Genomic DNA, 18293 nt, shown 5'->3' on the forward strand with positions numbered 1-18293 from the left:
CACAAAATTAACCCAGATGTGACATTAAATCTGAGAGGAATAATCACTGATGGCAGGTAAATGGTGGCTAAAAATGAAGGGGGGAACACGAGAACAGAGCAAGCCCAGCCGTGAACCATTTGTGGTGGAGGGACCTTTCTGAGCCAGCTGTGATTTGGCTGCCCTTTGTGGATTTCTCTTCTGTAAGTTCATCCATTTTCCCCTCAAAATGACACAAGTACCCACTGTCAGATGGCAACAGGCTGTACAGTTGTGTTTGCACAAAGAATCACCTCCATATGGTCAGGTTAAGTGGCTGCCTGCTACCCTCATTTAATGGGCAGCAGTCCCTGCTCACTCCCTTCATGGTACTCGAGAGCAAAGGAACCTCTGTCACATCCTCCCTCAGTTGCCCTTTCCAGGATGACATACCTGACTGGAAAGCCATTTCAAACCATGGACCATCACTGCTAGCCTCCTTCAAACTTTGTCCAGCTCTACTACGCCCTTTTCGAGATGGTACGACCAGAGCTCCAGCAATATTTGGGGTGCAGGTGTACCATGGATTTACAGACCAACATAAAATTCGTTTTCCTCTCCACTGCTCTCCAAACAAATCCTGACATTTGAGTCAATCTCTTGGCCACACTGAGCAGAGAACTGACATTTTCCAAGCTGGGCTTGTCCCTGGGCTCTCAACCTGGGAAAAGTGATGGCGAAAATCTTTCCATACTGATGGGCAAGAAAGGAATGACTGACTGCAACTGCACAGTTGTGTGCTGTTTGGGAAAAAAAGAAAGAAACAAATCCCCAGACTTGGCATAACAGCAGTGGATGTTAAATCCCAAGATGCTACAAAATTTGCTCTCAGGCAGCTTGACCTAAATTCTTATGGGCAGCATTGAAGCCACATATTTGGAGCATTTCAAAGAAAACTAGACAAATGCCCATAAATTATCCTATGGGGGACATTCCTACTCTCTTTTGGAAGATGGATTAGGCAGATGACCTACTAAGTATTTTTTCCCCTTCTTTCACTAATTTCTACCATGTCATAAGTGAGTGTGCTTTACCCTTTCTTAAATTGTAATCTGTTTGATCCAGCACCAGTTGAAGGTTTTGAAAAGCCCATTAAACTGCAAGAGGAAATCTCGAGCAGTTTGCTAATATCAACAGAAATCCAGATGGAATTACAATCATCTTTTATGTACATTCGAGGGCATGTTATGTAACACTAGCCACGGATTTAGTTTAATGTGCTGCACCTTCCAATAAGCTGTGGGCAATACTAATAGAGATTTGAAACCTGTGGAAAACTCTTTTGCCCTCGACAAAACCATTTTAAAGCATGGAGTCTGCGGTCAAAGGGGCTTGGGAATTTCTGTCAGATGGGAAAATGGAGACAAGGGAAATTGAAGATGGAAAAGAAGAGGGGAATTTTTAAAAGAGGGGAAATGGGGAGGAGAAGTAAAGAAAAATTAGGAAATGATAAATGTGATCAATCTGAGACAGAGGCAGAGGAGACAAGGTCAAAACTTTGGGCAAGCATGGAGGAAAGAATCACTGAGATGGATTAACAGGATGACGGTGCCTGCTGCAGCATCCTCCCGGGCGTCGGGGCTGTTCCCGCAGCCTGCTGCAGCTACGCGCGACCCTCTGTGGTCCCTACCGTGTGCGTGTATGTGTGTGTGCGTACCCCGGCTCCGTGCAGGCGCGGGAAGAAGGGTCGGAGGGGGGAGAAGCGCCGGCGGGGGGGGCGAGAAGAAGGGCGGTGGGCGTGGTCTGGGACGGGAAAGCTCCGCCCCCTGCCCTCGCCCCGCCCGGCCCCGCCCGGCGCGGGGGGAGCGGGACGCGGTACCGGGCAGGGCAGGGCTGTGCGTCCCCGGCGGCGGCGGTCGGGCTTGACAGAGGCGGGCGGCGGTTGCGGCCCCATGGAGCCCAGCTAGGGGCTGCCGCACCTTCCAGCGGAGGTAGGTGCCACCGGGCGGCTGCGCACCGACAGCCGGGGGCGGGCGGTCGCGGTGACAGGTTGGCCGGAGCAGCGGCGTTTTGCGGGAATCTTTCCCCCTCCCCCTCTTTGCCACCCGCGGCCGGGCTCTGCGGTACCGTGGGCAGGGCGGCGGCGGTTCCGCTGTCCCCGCTTCGGCCCGTGACTATTGTTTCTGGTGGCGCCGAGCGGGCGCAGCGAGAGCCCGGCGGCGGCTTTGTGCGGGTTGTCCCGGCGGTGGGGCTGCGGCGGTGGGGGGGGGGGCGCGGACCATGGGGGACGGGGCTAGACCGTGGGCAGAGACACCCCCATCCCCTTCCTCCTCCTCCTCTTCTTTCCTGCGCAACTTACTCGGAACCACGCCGGTGGGTGCGCGGGGAGGAGCGGCGGGTGCCGCGGCAGGGCATCGCCCCCCACGGCTCGTGGGTCCTGCCCCACGGGAGACAAAAACGCGGCCGGTCACCGCTGCTTTAAGCACCCGAGTCCGCGCTCTGGAAGAAGGAGATTAAAAACGCAGGGTGGACTTCAAGATGGGCGATAATGGGGGGATTTGGGATCCTTCTCGTAGCCTGTCTGAAGCGAGGAGGAGAATGATGATGAAGGTTTACCCTTCCGAAGTTGGGAAGGAATTCCGCCCGCTGTCTCCCGGCTTCTCGGCGAGGGCTTCCCGGAGGATGAGCTGTCACCTGCGTCTCCCGTAATGGCTTTTCCTGAAGGAGGCTGTCGTGGGGAGCCGGCATCGCCTCGCCGGGCTCGGTGCGTGCGTGGCGGCGGGTGCCTCGGTGCGGTGCAAGCTCCGCAAGTTCTGCATCCCTCCGGGAGGTGCTGCAGGGCAGCTACTTCCATTCCCTCCTCTTCTTTCCCCTGTTTAAAACTGGCTTTAGTGGCTGTTGTTGACGTTAGTTTTCTCTCGTGCCGTTCTCCATCAGAAATCTTTTCAAAGAAATAATGCTTTAAGTGCAAGATTAAAAAAATACATGTCTGTACATAGTCTAATGGAGATGTACTGATGAAGAGAAAATAGTATCTGGTTGCCTATTAATTCTCCAGGTATTTTCCATTTAAACTCGATGAGGAAGTTTGTTGTTTTTTTTTTTTCTGGGTAACCTTTCGTGCCATTTATCAATAGCAAATTGGCTTAACCTTTAAAGTAAAGCTTTCCTCATGAATACGCTACTGATTGGAGTTTTGGGCAGAAAATCAGCACACTTCCATTTTTTTTTTATATTTAAATTCAGAAGAGTCTTTCCTTCCTTTTCACTTCGACAAGTGGCTCTGGTAATTGGATGTAACTCCAGTAACTAGTGCAGGGGGCTGCCGACAGCCCACACGTTTGCCTGTGCAGCTCTGCCAGAGCAGCCTGTTCCATTAATGCCCCCTCACTATTTTGTCCTTGGTGTCTCAGATGAATTCTGTAGCATTTCTCCGATAAGCTCCAGTGGGACTCTGAGGGAAACACTGAAATTTTTTTCACCTTGAAAAATGATTGAAGCCAAATTTGAAGAGGGGATAACCACTCGATTTAACTGGGAGCAATGTTGAGTTTCTGTATATGCATTAGATTCTGGAGGCACTCCAGTAGCCAGAGCTATCCCTGTCAGACCAGGACTCACCCCAGTGATGGGTTTTGCAGGAACCTGATTGCTTCCTACCACAACTGGAAGCGATAAGCTTTGGCAAGGCGTGTGGATCGCATTGCAAGCGCAGGCTGGAGGATGGAGCTAGTCATGTAGCGGGCATGACGTGCGTGAAGAGCAGGTCACGCTGAACATGCTACAACTTCAGGAAGCTGGCGTTTGCTGTGCAGAGCCTGCAGCAGTGTAAATTACAGGGGAGAAAAGCATTTGCATGTAAGAAAGGCAGCTGGCTCATCTCCTGCGTGAAGAACTCCTTTTTTTATTTTAGAAAATCTGGCTCCTGTTTCTGCGTTTGCCACAAATTGACGGTGTAGCTTTGGGCAAATTATTTCATGTTTCCCTGCCTCTCTTCTCATCATCATTGCCTGTGACCCACCAAGGGCTTACCTATACCAGGCTGTCTGTTCAGACCCTAACTCAAATGCTTTGTGCTTTGCCTTCCCCAGCTGCCTTGTGCATAGAAGTCTGAAGTGATAGGTGGGACCTAACTGCTCTGAGGGGATACAGCTTGCCATTCAAATGCTGCTGCTGAAACCAATCCTACCGATGTAGCAGCCTCACAACGATTCATCAATCTCTAATCCTACCCCTCTTCTAATCCAGTCATTCTCTGCTGCTAATCAAATTGCCCGGCACTGCTCGAGCGGCACTCAGCTGCGTGCTCGCCCTTGTGTCAGCTAGCCTACGTCAAGGCAGGGAAGCAGTGACAGTGAAGATGGGCTGAGTATCACCAGCTTTTCAGGACAGAGACCGACTGTCGCTCAAAGTTTGTAAAATCTGTGGCACGAGAGAGGCCCGGTGTGATTTCCAAATACAAATCATGGCTAGAGGGTAAATTGCAACAACATCACAGAAAAATGGCCAGAAAATGGCACCTCGGGCGTTCCTGCGCAGCCAGTTGTGTGCACGTTGGGAGGGAACGGAGGTGGAAGGGTGCAGCTCCCTCGGCGTAACAACAGCATTCTTATTTTAGCATGGACGACAGCCAAAGATAAGGAGTGGTTGTCATCCGGCTGGTTGGAGGATTTAAAAAAAAGAAAAAGCTGTGGGGAAATAGAAAGGGAATTAAAAACCCCCAGCAGATAACCTTGCAAGTGATGGGTTAGCCACATAAAGCTGGCAGTACAAGATTTCTCCCATAAAATCCAGAATGATCCTAATTAAGCCCAGACCCTGTTCAATGACACATAGCTTATTTATTTCAGATGTTTCTAGGTCCTAAAGATGGGGCCAAATGTGAAGAGTTTGATGTAGCAGATAGTTTAACCCCAATTACTTCTACATAAATCACGTGATTGTTACAGGAGCTGAGTACATCTGATGGCTGCCCCAGAACAAATGAAAAATAAATATATATATATCTATGAAAAATAAAAATTTCCCCTGACTAATCTCTAGTGCTGCAGGTGAGGGTTTGGGGATAGGAGTGGCCATCCCCTCTGTGGGCAGGAGGATGAGGATGCAGGAGTTGTTGCGGCACAGCGTGCCCACCGGTCTGTATGCACAGGCAGCTGAAATGGTGGCTTTGTAGAGCAGGCAGCCAAAAGAACGAGAAGCAAAATGGGGGCTGACAAATACTTCTGTTATGAAATTGGGATGGATGAATGTTTTATGGAGGCACTTGCCTTTTTTATATTACTATTTTATTTTATTTTGAGTGGAAAGACTCAGTTGGCAATGTGTGGTGCTAGCCACGAATGGCTTTGTTTTGAGATCCAGTTGTGCTGGGTCACCCTTCCAGAAATGACATCTACAGAATAACAATACAGTAAAACACTTTCAGCATTTCTTGGGTTTCATAGGCACTCTTCAGGAACAAAAAGTTTTCCTTATTTTTCGCTTAAAGCTCTAAGCCTAAATTCTCCCAGTAGACTCTACATTTCAAAAAGGAGGTGGCAATACAAGAGGTTGTAGGCTGCCAGGGATCATTGTTAACCTGTCTTGGTTCTCCTCAGGAATTTCCATTCCTGGGCTTGCAATATTGCCTTATCCCTCCCAGGGCACCAAGCAACTCTGTAAACAGGCCACTCTCTGGAGGAGCTGCTCTGCTGAGTGATTTAGTGGTGCTTGTTAGTTCTGGCTTTCCCTTTTCTTTTTTTCCTTAAACAGGTCTGTCCATGCCTTCTTTTAACATACAGAGCAGCACTGCAGTGTGGGTGGGGTGAGTTATAGGGTCATGTCTGTGGGATTTTGCCAGCCCTGTGGGTGGCTGGATGTTTTGGGCAACCCTATGGCAGCTGCCATTTGACGCTCAAGTGCTGACTTAGGAGTGAGTAACTGGTCCTCTTTCAGCTGGACCTGTTTCCAGTACCCTTTAGTTTTTACTAGTTAACAGCATCATGGAATGGTTTGGGTTGGAAGGGACCTTTGAAGATCGTCTAGCTCCAACTCCCCTCTCAGGGGCAGGGAGACCTTCCACTAGACCAGGTTGCTCAAAACCCTGTCCAACCTGGCCTTGAGAACTTCCAGGGACAGTGCATCCACAGTCTCTCTGGGCAGTCTGTTCCAGTGTCTTATCACCTTCACAGTATAGAACTTCTTAATGTGCAATCTAAATATACCCTTTTTCAGTTTAAAATCTTTCCCACTTGTCCAGTTGTTACCTGCCCTTGTAAAAAGTCTCTCTCCAGATTTTTGTAGTACCCTTTAGATACTAGAAGGCTGCTGAGGACATGTGCACCTCTGAACATCCCAGGCTGTAGCTCCAAATTCAATGGTCAGGCTAATTTTGAAGACCAATCACTCTTCCAGTGTCTACATGTGCTTCAGTCCGTAGAATTAAAATTATTTCTCTGCTTGTCTTGTGGCATGGAAGCAAAGAGGTGGGAGAAGTGCAGTGGCCACCATGAGGGCTAAGGGGACAGTGGCTCTCACATGCCCTGGCAGACAGTATGCTCCTCACAGCAAAGCCAGGTTATTTAGAGGAGTGCAAGTCTTCTTCAGCAAGAAATAATTCATTAATGGCCAGAGAATAATCACTTTACTCTGAAAAGCCTCTCCAGCTGCATTGCACCAACTGTTCTTTTTCAGCTTCTGAATCCTTAATGACAGTAACAGCTAATTTCTCTTTCCGTGTTTTTCTAGCTGCAATGTCCTATTTTCTCTGAGTTTATTGGGAAAATAATAGAAGTCATTACAAAGCTACTTGTCACCTTTCAGAGAAGAAAACTCCCTGGTTGAATGGCCAAGTTAGTTAGTTGGTGACTGACTCAAACAATAGTGACTTTTTGAACCCATCAGTTATCCATCTATGCTTAGTGAATAAACCAATTAGCTAGAGGAGTGTTATTTAACTTATAGTCCATGAATATCCAAAGTTGGTGAATAAACCAGTCACAAGCAATATAACAAAAGCATATGTGTATTCTTTTGCATGTAAGCAAAACCCCTATAATACAGTGTTAGAAGTGGCAGAGTCAGAAATGTGTATTTACTGTGTCTAATTTTCTTTAATCTCATTGCCTTTGAAAGCTTATATGGCAATACTGCACAAAATGGTCCTTAGTTTAAAAAAAATAATCAGGTGGTCCTTATATGTTTATATACTAATTAGGCTAAAGAAAACATTGCAGGGCATTGAACTAGATGATGCAGAAGGGCAACAAGAATGGAAGACAGGGAGAACTAAGTAAATTTGAGGTATTTTTGTGTCTGTATGATACACATCTTTCTGATTGTTGGTGATGGATCACTTTCTGTAGAGCTGGATCCCCACAAGGCCACTGCAAAGCAAACAGGAAGGGCAACACATTGTTTTTTAATCAGGATTTTCCCAAACAAGCAGTCAGGCATCACTGTCTCAATAATAGATGCCTTCATCTCTGGTCTTGGTGATGGGCTGGAGATCAGGAGGCAGGTCTTGGCCAGGGTTCTGCCCCACAGACAGGCAGGAGAAGAGGGCTGCTTGTGTGTGGCTAAACCTTGCTCTCCAGACTGCGGGGTGCTGTGTGGATGCCAGAAGGAAATAGGAACATATGTTCAGATATATGTTATTGTACTCTACCCACCAAAAAAAAACCAACTTTTTCCATTGGTACTTCCCAGGGAAGAAAATGGGAAGGATGATTCTTGTTTGGAAGAATCTTGCCTGTGTTATTGTATTGGATAGCTGTCTTTGGGATTCTCTATGTAAGATTGTTGACCTTGGAGGAGAGTTTTCCACAAGCTCCATAGAAGAGCAGTTGAATCACAGAAGCATAGAGTGGTTGGGGTTGGAGGGGACCTTGAAGATCACATAGTTCAAACACCCCTGCCAGATCAGTGGAATATCAGTGGAAGCATGAATCTGCAGCCCTGGAGGGTCTTCAGGTGTGACAGCGAAGGATCTCTTTGGCACAGGATGCTCTCTACCAGAGACAGCATGTGGTGATTAGATATAAGTAAATATATATACATACAGGCAGATAACACATGTGTACTTGCAGAAGTGTATCCTGAAAGAAAGAATACATGGAAAAGCCTTGCTCTTGTAGCCATGATATGCTGTTAAATCATCTCTGGTCTCTAGGGAGTGGATGGAGTTACCTTTTGCCATTTCACTATGGGAGGACCTATGTGTGGTTAGGGTGGATTCACTAGGTTTCCTTGATGGAAGAAACTGGGCTCTGCATTACAGCTCTTCTGCACTGTGTGTGCAGGATACTTGAAAAGGTGTTGTTCCCTCATGGGATTGGTGGTGCCAGGCTTGGTATCTCATGTTTGCCCCCATGCTTAGTTGTACCTAAGCGGGTATTCAGCTTGTGGAAGACTGCTTGGCTATGCTCCAGTTGTGCTGGAACCAAAGTAATATTGGTAGGTGGAAGAACGCAGTTGGAAGGAGTTATACTTCTCACTTGCTGGGGAGATACATTTGCCTTTGGTTTGGGTTTGCCATTTAGGTGTTTAAGGGATTTTTTGGGATGCTTGGGTAGCAGCTGTTTTTAGCCATAAAACCAGCACTTGTCTTTCAGGATACATTTTGGCTGTCACCATAGCTTTCTGTCTTCTAAAGGGGGTTATTGAATTGATGGGGGTAGCTCTGGATGCCATCAGATGCTACACAAAAGAAAGTGAAAGCAGCATATGGCTGCGTGTCATGGATCCCTGTTTTCATGGCATGTAACCACAGAGCTGTGCAGTGACCATCCTGGAGGGACTTAGCACAGCCTCCCACCTGAAACAGTTAAGTCAACAGGCAAGGCGGATGCCCTTGATCACAATCAGGTTCCAGACATCTTAGATTTGCTTTTGTTACCAGAGAGGCTGGTCAACACTCTTGCTTCCTATTTGCTTTCTGGTGGAACTGAAGAGCTCTTTGCTTTGAAGCATGAAAGCCCAAATATGTTGGGACCTGATGCTTCTGAAACCAGTTTTCTTGAGCAAAGGTGCTGCTGCATTTCCAAGGAGCTGAGGTTCTCAAGTTAGCAGCCTTTTATTTTTAAAAAGGAAGGAGGTGTTTTCATTAGAGTTTCCTGTTTTGAACCCTTTGGTTAAAGGGCATGAGGCGGTCAGAGGTGGGAGAGTTATCATTTAGGTCAGGGTTGTCTCCTTATGTTTCCATATTTGCATACGTAGTGCACATACATGAATTATTTTCATATTTATGTTATAGATTCTGATCTGTGCAATTTTTTTTCCAGTTCTATTTAAGGCTGCTACTTTAAGGAAGTCTAAATAAGGTTTCTTGTGAGTAATGGTTTGGATGTAGCCGGTTCTGCCTGGGGCAGAAGGATGAGTTAAGTGACTTATCAAGTCCTTTTCAGGACCTTTTCTGTTGTTCCAGGCAGTTACCCAACAAAACAAATTCATAGCAGGTTGTGCTGGTCATGCTGATAGGGCTTTGCTGTAGTACTTAATGTGGGTATTTGTTTGAAAAGGAAATAATAGCTAATTGTAGCATAGTTACTGCTGCTGCATTGGACAAATGCTTCTTAAAATGAAAGAGCAAAACAACTGATGTTACATTTTAAGGCTAGCATCGTGATATGGCTGTGATTAATTTTTCCAGGAGCTTTGTGTTTTTTATATCTGCTTAAGTGTATTAACATTTTAAAAGGTCAAAGGTAAGCTTTAAAATGGATGCCAAATTAAGATGGATGGGAGGAAAATGACATTTACTTCTTGTTACTGCACATTGTTTGGATTTGACCAAAGGCAAAAATAAAACAAAGAATAACCCTCCCCCTCATACACACACATGCATGGTTGTGTGCATGCACGGACAGACATATTCCCACCACCTGCCTTCCCTGCACACCTGGTCCAGGAAAACCTTATTCATCTAGGCAAATCATCATCCTAACAAAATCAGTAGTCTGATGTCTTAATTTCCAGACAGCTGAAGTATCCCTTTGCAAAGTATCTCATTTAACTGGTGTGAGTGGACTGCATAAATAAAAGTAGCTAAAATATTTATATTAGGAAAATACAGCTAATGAGAACCATAACCACGTTATCATTTCCTGCCCTTGCTGGGCTTGAGATGATGATTTCATCAGGGAAGAGACTGTACCCTCATCCCTGCTCATACAGTTCCTGGCACACTGAGTCCCTGTGAAAACAGAAAACAAAATATGGTGGGAATGATGCCTTTGCTTCCAGTGGGAATGGTGGCCAGTCTCAGTTGAAAGCAAGGCTTCAGTGGAGCTGCCCTGTGAACACACCAGTGTATGACAGCTGTGGGTTTGGAAAAAGCAGCATAGCTTGAGGTAAGGACTGAATCTATGTCCATCAATTCCACCCTTGCCCTGAAATGATGATGGGGAGCTAGACCAGTGACGCCCTCATGCCTCAGGAGTTGTAGCCACCCTCTCCGTCAAGGGACCCTGCTTGTTTTTGTGGGTGTTATTCCACAAGACAGATTCACTCCCATTGCTTCCTGACACTAATCCAAGGTTAAAAAAGAAAAATAAAGAAGCAAAAACCCCAAATATTTCTTCAAATCCTTCTTCCTGTGTGTGGCTGGTGGTTCATAGGTGAGGATTCAGGCTACCTCCTGCATCAGCCTCTGGCCACCTCAGCCTCATGCTGTACCACAAATAACATCTTGGCCTCACGTGGACCACAGGGCTGTGCCATCCTGGGAATTGCCACATAGCACCTTGGGCCATTCTGACTTTAGGTCGTTGTTGTTTTTTTAATAGATAATTGTAAATTGTTACAGCTGTGGAAGAGTCAAGGCAGTTGCTTCATCCAGAGCGGGTGCTCAGTGTATGCAGTTTTCCAGGTCTGTGAGTAGTCTCAGCCTCTTCCTCGAGATGTGTGTCCACCTCCCTCCCACCTGAAACCCAAATGGAGTGTTCCTTGAAGCACTGAAAAAGGAGGATGTTTCAGTGCCAACAGCTGAACCCTTTCTCATGGAGACAGAGGCAGCCCTGCCTCTGAGAGAAGCATGCATCTTGTAGTGCCCAAGGTATGTGTCCCATTTCGCCTGAGGCTTTCCCAGTCCATTTCTTCTGCAGCCTAATCACTGTGGATTTAGTCCTTTTATTCTTGTTGGGTTTTTAATTTTTCACTAACTTGCTTGAGATCAGAATAGCCTCTTCCGAAAACCAGGAGCCAGACACCAACCTCAGGGTGTCATGGATATAAGTGGGGTGAACTCTTTGCCCAGCATCAGTGGTATTACTTAGATATTTAAGCTGTGGCTGGGCTACTGCTAATGGAGAGAAGGCAGTGCTGCTGTTCCTGTAGCTGTACCTACCCAGCATCTTTTGGCAGGCAGTGTGCCAGTCCCCACCACAGTGGGGAGTGGGAAGATGCCCCTTGGCATCACTGAGCTGGGGCTGCCCAGAGCAGAATACCAGGGAGTGAGGAACCAGAAGGCTGGTGATGGCTTCCTCAAGGGAGAAAGCTGCAGTGCTCAACCCTGCCCCTGCTGAAGGCCCGAGATGTGTCTGAGGTTAGGATAAGGGGTGGACAGATCCTTTCCTCCCTCACCCCACAAGCAGTAAGCTGTTCTAAGCATCCCTCTCTGAGTGCTGAAAATGTTGGTCTGACAAAAAAAAAAGGGAAAAATGTCAAATGCTCAAACGCTTTGTTCCAGTGAGAAAATGTATTTTTCATTTCAAACTCAATGGATTCTTTCAAGGCTTTGCTGCCCTCTGAGTGGAACATATAAAACAGTTTTATGTTTTCATTTTACAAAAAAAAAGAAAATACAGTTCTTAAATTGCTCAACCCAAACATTTCTTTTTGATTTTTTTATTCTCCCCAGCCTGGCCACTATAGCAAACAATTTCATTATTTGAATAGCTCTAATTGCAGTGATTAAACAAACACAGCAAAGAAGGACCCTTCGCAGAGCCTCATCACAGCCCCACAGCCAACTTGGTCTGTATTTTGTCAGCAGAGAGGGAGATAGGAGCGGCTTTGTGCTAGACAGAAAATAAATTATTGACTTTCTTCTTTTTTTTCCCTCCCAAACTGATGCACCATCCATTTAGAGGAAGAATAATTTTACCCATTCTCTTGCTAGCTGGCTGAGGGATATCACCATATTGCGAACCTGGTACAGTTTGAAAAGCATTTGGATTTTGAACGTCTTGTTCATGTGTTACTCTTAAGTGGCAGCCTCGGTTGCTGTTATTAGAATAACGTGTAGGGTTGATATTCTGTTAAGTGATATCCATATTAACATAAAGCAGTGAGAAACAAACATCTACATCTTCATTTTTGTCATGAAGATGGCAGGTACCTGAAGACAGGGTTGAGGGAAATTTTATCTGGGTGCAGTTCCGCGAAATAGGAACAAACAATTTTTTGGTCATTTTTTAATGGCATTTATTTATAGCAGGTAGCACACAGGCGGCTGCTATTTCTCAGCACGCTGGAAGAATGTTCTCCAGATGGTGCTTACTGTTTATGCTTTTATTCACTTCGCTTGAACACTGCAGCACTCTACACAAAACATGGAAAATTGGAAAATAAAAACAATTATGTTTTTACAAAGTGCCGTGTGATTTGCTGAAATGTCTTAGCTGACTGATGAGCAATGCTTGGTGGGGATCATGCCTGTCACACAAACCCTGCACTCCAGCCCCCAAATCGATAACAGGCATTGCCACAGCTCAAGAGGGGTTTGTCCTTCTCTCCCCAAAAAGTGATCCTGAGCAGGGCTGCTCATCTTACGCTTGTGCCTGTGCCTGTTCTGCCTCCCTTTTCACTCACTGGGATTGGAGTGAATGTAGGGAAAGGGTTATAATGGCAGTTTTTTTTGTTGGGTTTTCTGTGGCTGTGCAGCCTCAAGGTGAGAGAGACAAGAGACAATGCATTTCATAAACTTCACCTGTGCCATCCTAATTTTTAAGCTCCTAATCTCAGTGGTAAATAAGGTATTAAGGCCTTTGGTTCATCCAGCTGTAACAAAAGTCAAGACTGGTATCCAAAGAACCAGTGTGGTCCGTGAGTTCTATTGGTTACAGTGGTAAAAATATATGTCCTAATGGTGAGCATGCTCTTGCAGACTTTTGTTATGTAGCTTCTGCAGGAGTACTCAGAGAAAACATTTTCAGGCTGGAAGCTTTAAATAGAAGACTTTGAAGTCTAAAGATCTTTTTTTCAGTGAAAGCCCTTGGGAAAGTAACTTAATTCTTTCAATTGCATTAAAAAACAAAAGCAAAAACCAAACAAGAACAACAACAACAAAAAAGAATCCAAAACCCAAACCCCAAAAGAGGCAATCATAAAAATGGATGCCAACAAGCAGGAAAAAGTTGTGGTTTGTTTTATTTTTTAATATATTTTTATATATATTTCTGACTTCTATTAAAAAAAATAGAACAAGAAAACAACAGACCCACAGCACATTTATTCTCCCCCCCCCCCCAAAATCTCAATTCTTCAAATATCAAAAACTGCATTGGGTTTAAGCTTTCCAACAGGAGACAGTCATTATGTCTGTGTAAACAGGAGCCTCCCGATTTCTTAAATCTAGTTTAAAGGCAGTGATACTTTCAATGAAATTAAATTTCAACAAATTAATGGATAAACAGTCATTCAGCTGTTTTGGGGGATTTCTTTGGTAAATGGGCATTGCTGCACAGCGCTTCAATTTCTCCCCCTTGCCCATTCCCTAAGAGACAGCCCTTTCCCAAGCAGAATTCTTGCTACATCAGCTCCATGCTGTTTATCTTTCGTTGCTCCCTTGGCAGTTATTATTTCTTAATGTGTTAATTGTAGTTCCTGGACCCTCGCATGTAAGCGTGTGTAATGTTCACGTTAATGATGCCGACACATTCTCTAGTTCCTGGAATTGCAGAGAGAAAACCTTATGTACGGTCTGGGCAGAGGGCATCCAGTAAGAGAAACCGATTACAAGAATTCAAATAGCATAAGAAAGAATAAAGTGGGTAATTGGGAAGAGTAGGCACTGGGTTGGAGAGGAGGTTTTTTTTCTCTTATTTGGTTATGATTCTTTCTATGGTTCTGGCTTGGTGTGATATATATATTTTTTTAATTAAAACTTGAATTATGTCATTTGCTTTCCACCTTTTAACAGTATTTCACAGTAAATTTCATTCCTAATAGCAAGTAGTCAGGGGTAAGGAATGGCTTTACTGACTGATGGGACTGTTAATTATTAAAAAGAAACCTATGGATTTAAAACAAATTAGACCTCATTAAGCCTAGATCTGTTTCCACACAGACCAGCTGACATGAAAAAGCCCATCTACAAGCATGATCAGAGATCACCAGTCCCTGATCTCAGTTCAAAACCTATAGCTTTCCTGCATCTTTCCTATTTCCCTTCCCTCTCTCCTGTCACCTTCAGCCATCCCCCATGATGGCACCCAAGCCCGTATGCAGGCAGGAGTCCCACCTTGCTCTTGGAGGTGGCTGGTGGCCATCAGTGGCTGGAGTCCACTTCCCGCATGGCTGGATGGGTAAGCCAGCCCCTGGACCATCTCGGTGCTAAGTCCAGCCAAACTGGCTGGGTTTAGCACCAGTTTAGTGAAAGGGGAAACATAGGAAAACTCATTTTCTCTTCCTTGATTTTGAGGGGCAGATCTCTGACTTCTACCATGGGGCTCTTGCCATGACCAGGCTGACAAGTCCTGTAGGATAGATGTACTAATTCTCATTTACAGAGGCAGAGGGTTTTTCTGTGTGGGTTTATTTTATTACCCAAACTTGGCTGTGACTTTCAGGTTGTTTGTACTTGAATGCTTTCTGTGGAACTTTACAGAAAATCCAAAGGGATGAAGTGAGTGGTGGAGCCCTGTACACTCAAACCTGTATAACTGTGGCATGTTTTAAGCTGCTTTTCTGATTTTTTTTTTTTTGAGGCAATGTGTGAGTGCATCCACAGGAGAATCCTAATAAGGAGAGTGAAAGGTGGCCTATACTGAGCATTTTAATTGTGCATTCGTAGGCATGCCATGTATGGGCTTTGCTGCCTTGCTGAGACCTCCCCCAGATCTTCTCTGGCATTACAGACAGTGACACACTCCTATTGGGAGAAGAAACACCCATTTCTGCTGGCTAGAAATCAGCAATAACATTTTGACATCTGTGCAACAGTTTAAAATGAATTATTCAGCACATAGATCGTGCTATTTGAGCAGCCAGCACATCTCTGCCCATTTACTACTGTCAGTCCATGGTGGAGATACCATTGATGCCAGTGAGAGCTGAGCACATGGACTGGGGGTAGGTTTTGGCCCATAGCCTGGAACAGCATTTGACAGCACCCCTGCAGTATATGATAGGAATAATCTGCTTTGCCATCAGCAAAAGACTGAAAGACAATGCCAGTCTGTTTCTTCTCTTTGAGCATTTTAAATTGATGCAGAAAAAAGTCCTTAAGAATTAAAGAAGTCATTAATTGTTTGACTGTTGAAGTTCTGCTTTAGAGTGAAACTTGCATGTAATTTTGATTAAATCAATGTGTATTGCATTTGACTCTCCAGAAGCCCTGAACATCTATTGCCTACTGGGAGTAGACCCAGAACACAAACTGGAAGCAGGTCCAGGCCCGACTCCAGCTTCTGCCAAGTTAGGGGGTTAAACTGAAGCAATCACTAATTCCTATCAACAAAGAAAATGCATGAGATTCACAATGTAAGCAGCATCTGATTTGGAAAACCAAGCCAAACTGCTGTTAGAATGTGCTTTGGGGAGCTGCAGATGGGGAGCAGGGAGGAAACACAGATCAGCCAAACACCAACAAAAATGGGTCTGCTAATGACAGGAGTACAGGAGAGGAGATGGATGTTTAACTTGTATTTAGCTTCCTAATTCAGCAAGGTCATCAGAATTAAACTAGTGTATGTGTGGTGAGAGCCTAACATCTGTTATTTCACAGGACACCAGTTCCCTGTAGTTGCATTTAAAATATAAAATGCAGAACACAGTATGGAAATGTTCTGTGATGTGGGTTATTGTCCTTTCCTCACTTTCCTTTGAGGACTGTGTTATAGCTGTCCACTGTTGCTTATCTAGCAGGCAAAAATTTGGGAGCACTCAAATAACACTGAAGTGTGCAGCCATGTCATCTGCCCATCATTGTTCATGTTTTCCAGATAGCTAACTAAAATTCCAGCCTGCCCCAATGTCTACCTGCTTTTCTGTTCATGTGTAACAAATAATACCTTACAGTGGAGGTAGCCCAGTGCTGTACTTAGAAAGGCAAGACATACTATTCGGGCAACTATAAAACAAATGGCTAGTATACAGTTAAGGTTTTGTGCAGGAAAGCCTATCTATTGAGAAAAGACACTTGAGTACATAATGAAATTTAAGCAAATCCATTTGTCCTACTGAAGTCAGAATTTAAGCATATAGTGAAGTCTTACATACAGTAAGGACATAATGCTCTGATTGTAACGCTATAGCTGTAAGATTTTTGAAGCCCTGTGTGTGTGCATAGCTTTATTTTCAGAGTCCCCAAGAGCTTTGCAATGATCAGAAAGATGTGAAATCCTGATAAACACCATGCGGCTCTGGCTGCTCAGGTGCAGTGCTTCAGCAGGAGGTGGGACCTAGCTTCCTCAGCCGGTCCTTGCCAAGAGCAGTTCAGCAGCTGATGCTGCTGCAGCTGGGTGCGACCTGGAGTCTGCATCCACAGTCAGCAGCACCCGGGCATGGATACATGTGTGTGGTAGTTTTGTATGGACTAAAGTCTGTTCAACCTTTTTGTAGGGCTGGTGACATCTGCTGTAGTTTCAGACATTGCCAAAGTGGACGAACCTTCTTGCCATCTCTGGTCCGCTTACTGTCACTGTGCTCCCCTGGGGCAGGGGGATATCATCCTCTTGGATAGGAAGAAAAAGAGACACAGAGAGATGTTAAACCCAATATTATTTTTGTGTCCACATATACAGAGACATCTTCGGTGGGTGGGGGTGGGGGAAGCAGGGGTTGGAGAGGAGTGGTGTGGTGTGTGTCCAGACCTCTTGCCTGTATAGTTTGGACCCTGCCTGCACTACAAACCTGGCTCAGAGCAGCTCACTCCAGCCCACATGGGAAGCTCCTAAGCAGGGCTTTGAGTGTGCATCTCCCTGATCCCCAAGCAAAGGAATATATCTTGCTAGTGTGGGTGTGGGGTGATGAAGGGAGGGTGTGCAGAAGCCCCCAAAAAAAGGGAGGAGGGTAAATAGCCAGAGTAATATATGTACGAGGGTGAATAATGCTACCTGGTTTTATTGCCACTTGATTGGAAGGATGTGTGTAGCCTGTGAGCATCCATTAATTAGTAATGCAGTTGCTCCGTGCTGGTATCAGTAAAACCTTGATAGTACGTGATACCAGCCCGTGATTGCTTCCTTTTTTCTACATCCCCTTGTGAGGATGCTGTATATCAATGCAGCTGTGCACTGTGTGCAGCGTATATGTGTTGTGGCTGCTTACGTAAGACAGGGACAGTGAAATAATTTAGCGGCTAGTTACCTCCCATGTGATTTTTTCCAAGCATCGATAAAAGGATCTTTGATCTGCAGCACTTTCTCACGTGCACGAAATAACCAAGGTTGGGTGGGTTTTTTTCCTTTTGCTGAGACATGCTAATTCTTAAAATGGCTCCTGAGCAGGCATTCCTAGGTGTGTGTGCTGACTGCAGCCTGATGAGTTAGCAGTGGCAACAACAACAAAAAAAGGCTCTCTTTCATTTCCTTTATATGCATATCGTGCAGCTTTTCAAACAGTGCATCAGACACTGCCGGCTGGAAATTTCCAGGCCCACTTCCTGCCTGGTGCATGCTCATAAAGCAAGATTGTCTGTACGGTCTGTAGCTGCAGTACTGCAGAAAGTCAGTAAGAGCTGACCACCTCACCTCTATCAACAGCAGTTGAGAAGCCCTGCCTTATCTGCCTTATTAAAACCACACTTGACTCCTGCAGAGAAACCTAGCTGGGAATCTTGAAGAGGAGGGGTAAAAAGGAGGCTGAAATTGCAGTGAGTATTCTACAGCTAGGTCTTGCAGTAAAGTTAAAGCGTGCTTATTGTAAAGCAAACCAAACCCGGCAGCTTCATTAAAACAAGGAAAATGTCTGCATTTAGCGCAATGAACTTCTGACTCCCCCACCTACAGTAAGGCCTAGAGAGAGGATGATTAGTTATTGCAGCAATGAGCAGATTTAAGTAGCTCCCTAATGTATTTGTATTTTGAATTTAAATATGTATATGCATTTCTATGTGCATGTGTGGCTGTACTTAATCTTTGCAAGAAAAAGCATGATGTAGAAATAGATGCAAGAGGTAGAATCTGTAGTTC

The 18293-nt window shown here is 45.2% G+C and overlaps 1 protein-coding gene across 3 annotated transcripts in view; it reads left to right on the top strand.

Annotated features, from left to right (window-relative positions):
• The first annotated feature begins 1819 nt into the window (after nucleotides 1-1819).
• The window catches only part of RAI2 (retinoic acid induced 2), a 44187-nt gene continuing 27713 nt past the window's right edge, over nucleotides 1820-18293 (top strand). Inside the window, exons 1-2 of one of the 3 annotated variants that reach the window (XM_034060241.1) lie at nucleotides 1856-1949; nucleotides 10725-10993. In XM_034060241.1, coding sequence (XP_033916132.1) covers nucleotides 10973-10993 — 21 coding nt within the window. In that variant the 5' untranslated portion in view covers nucleotides 1856-1949; nucleotides 10725-10972. Of the gene's footprint in view, nucleotides 1950-2705; nucleotides 2723-10724; nucleotides 10994-18293 lie in introns of those variants that run through there. The other 2 variants (XM_034060242.1, XM_034060243.1) reach the window with 2 other exon arrangements.

This window comes from Melopsittacus undulatus, chromosome 2 (assembly GCF_012275295.1).
Source record: "Melopsittacus undulatus isolate bMelUnd1 chromosome 2, bMelUnd1.mat.Z, whole genome shotgun sequence".
Taxonomy (NCBI): domain Eukaryota; kingdom Metazoa; phylum Chordata; class Aves; order Psittaciformes; family Psittaculidae; genus Melopsittacus; species Melopsittacus undulatus.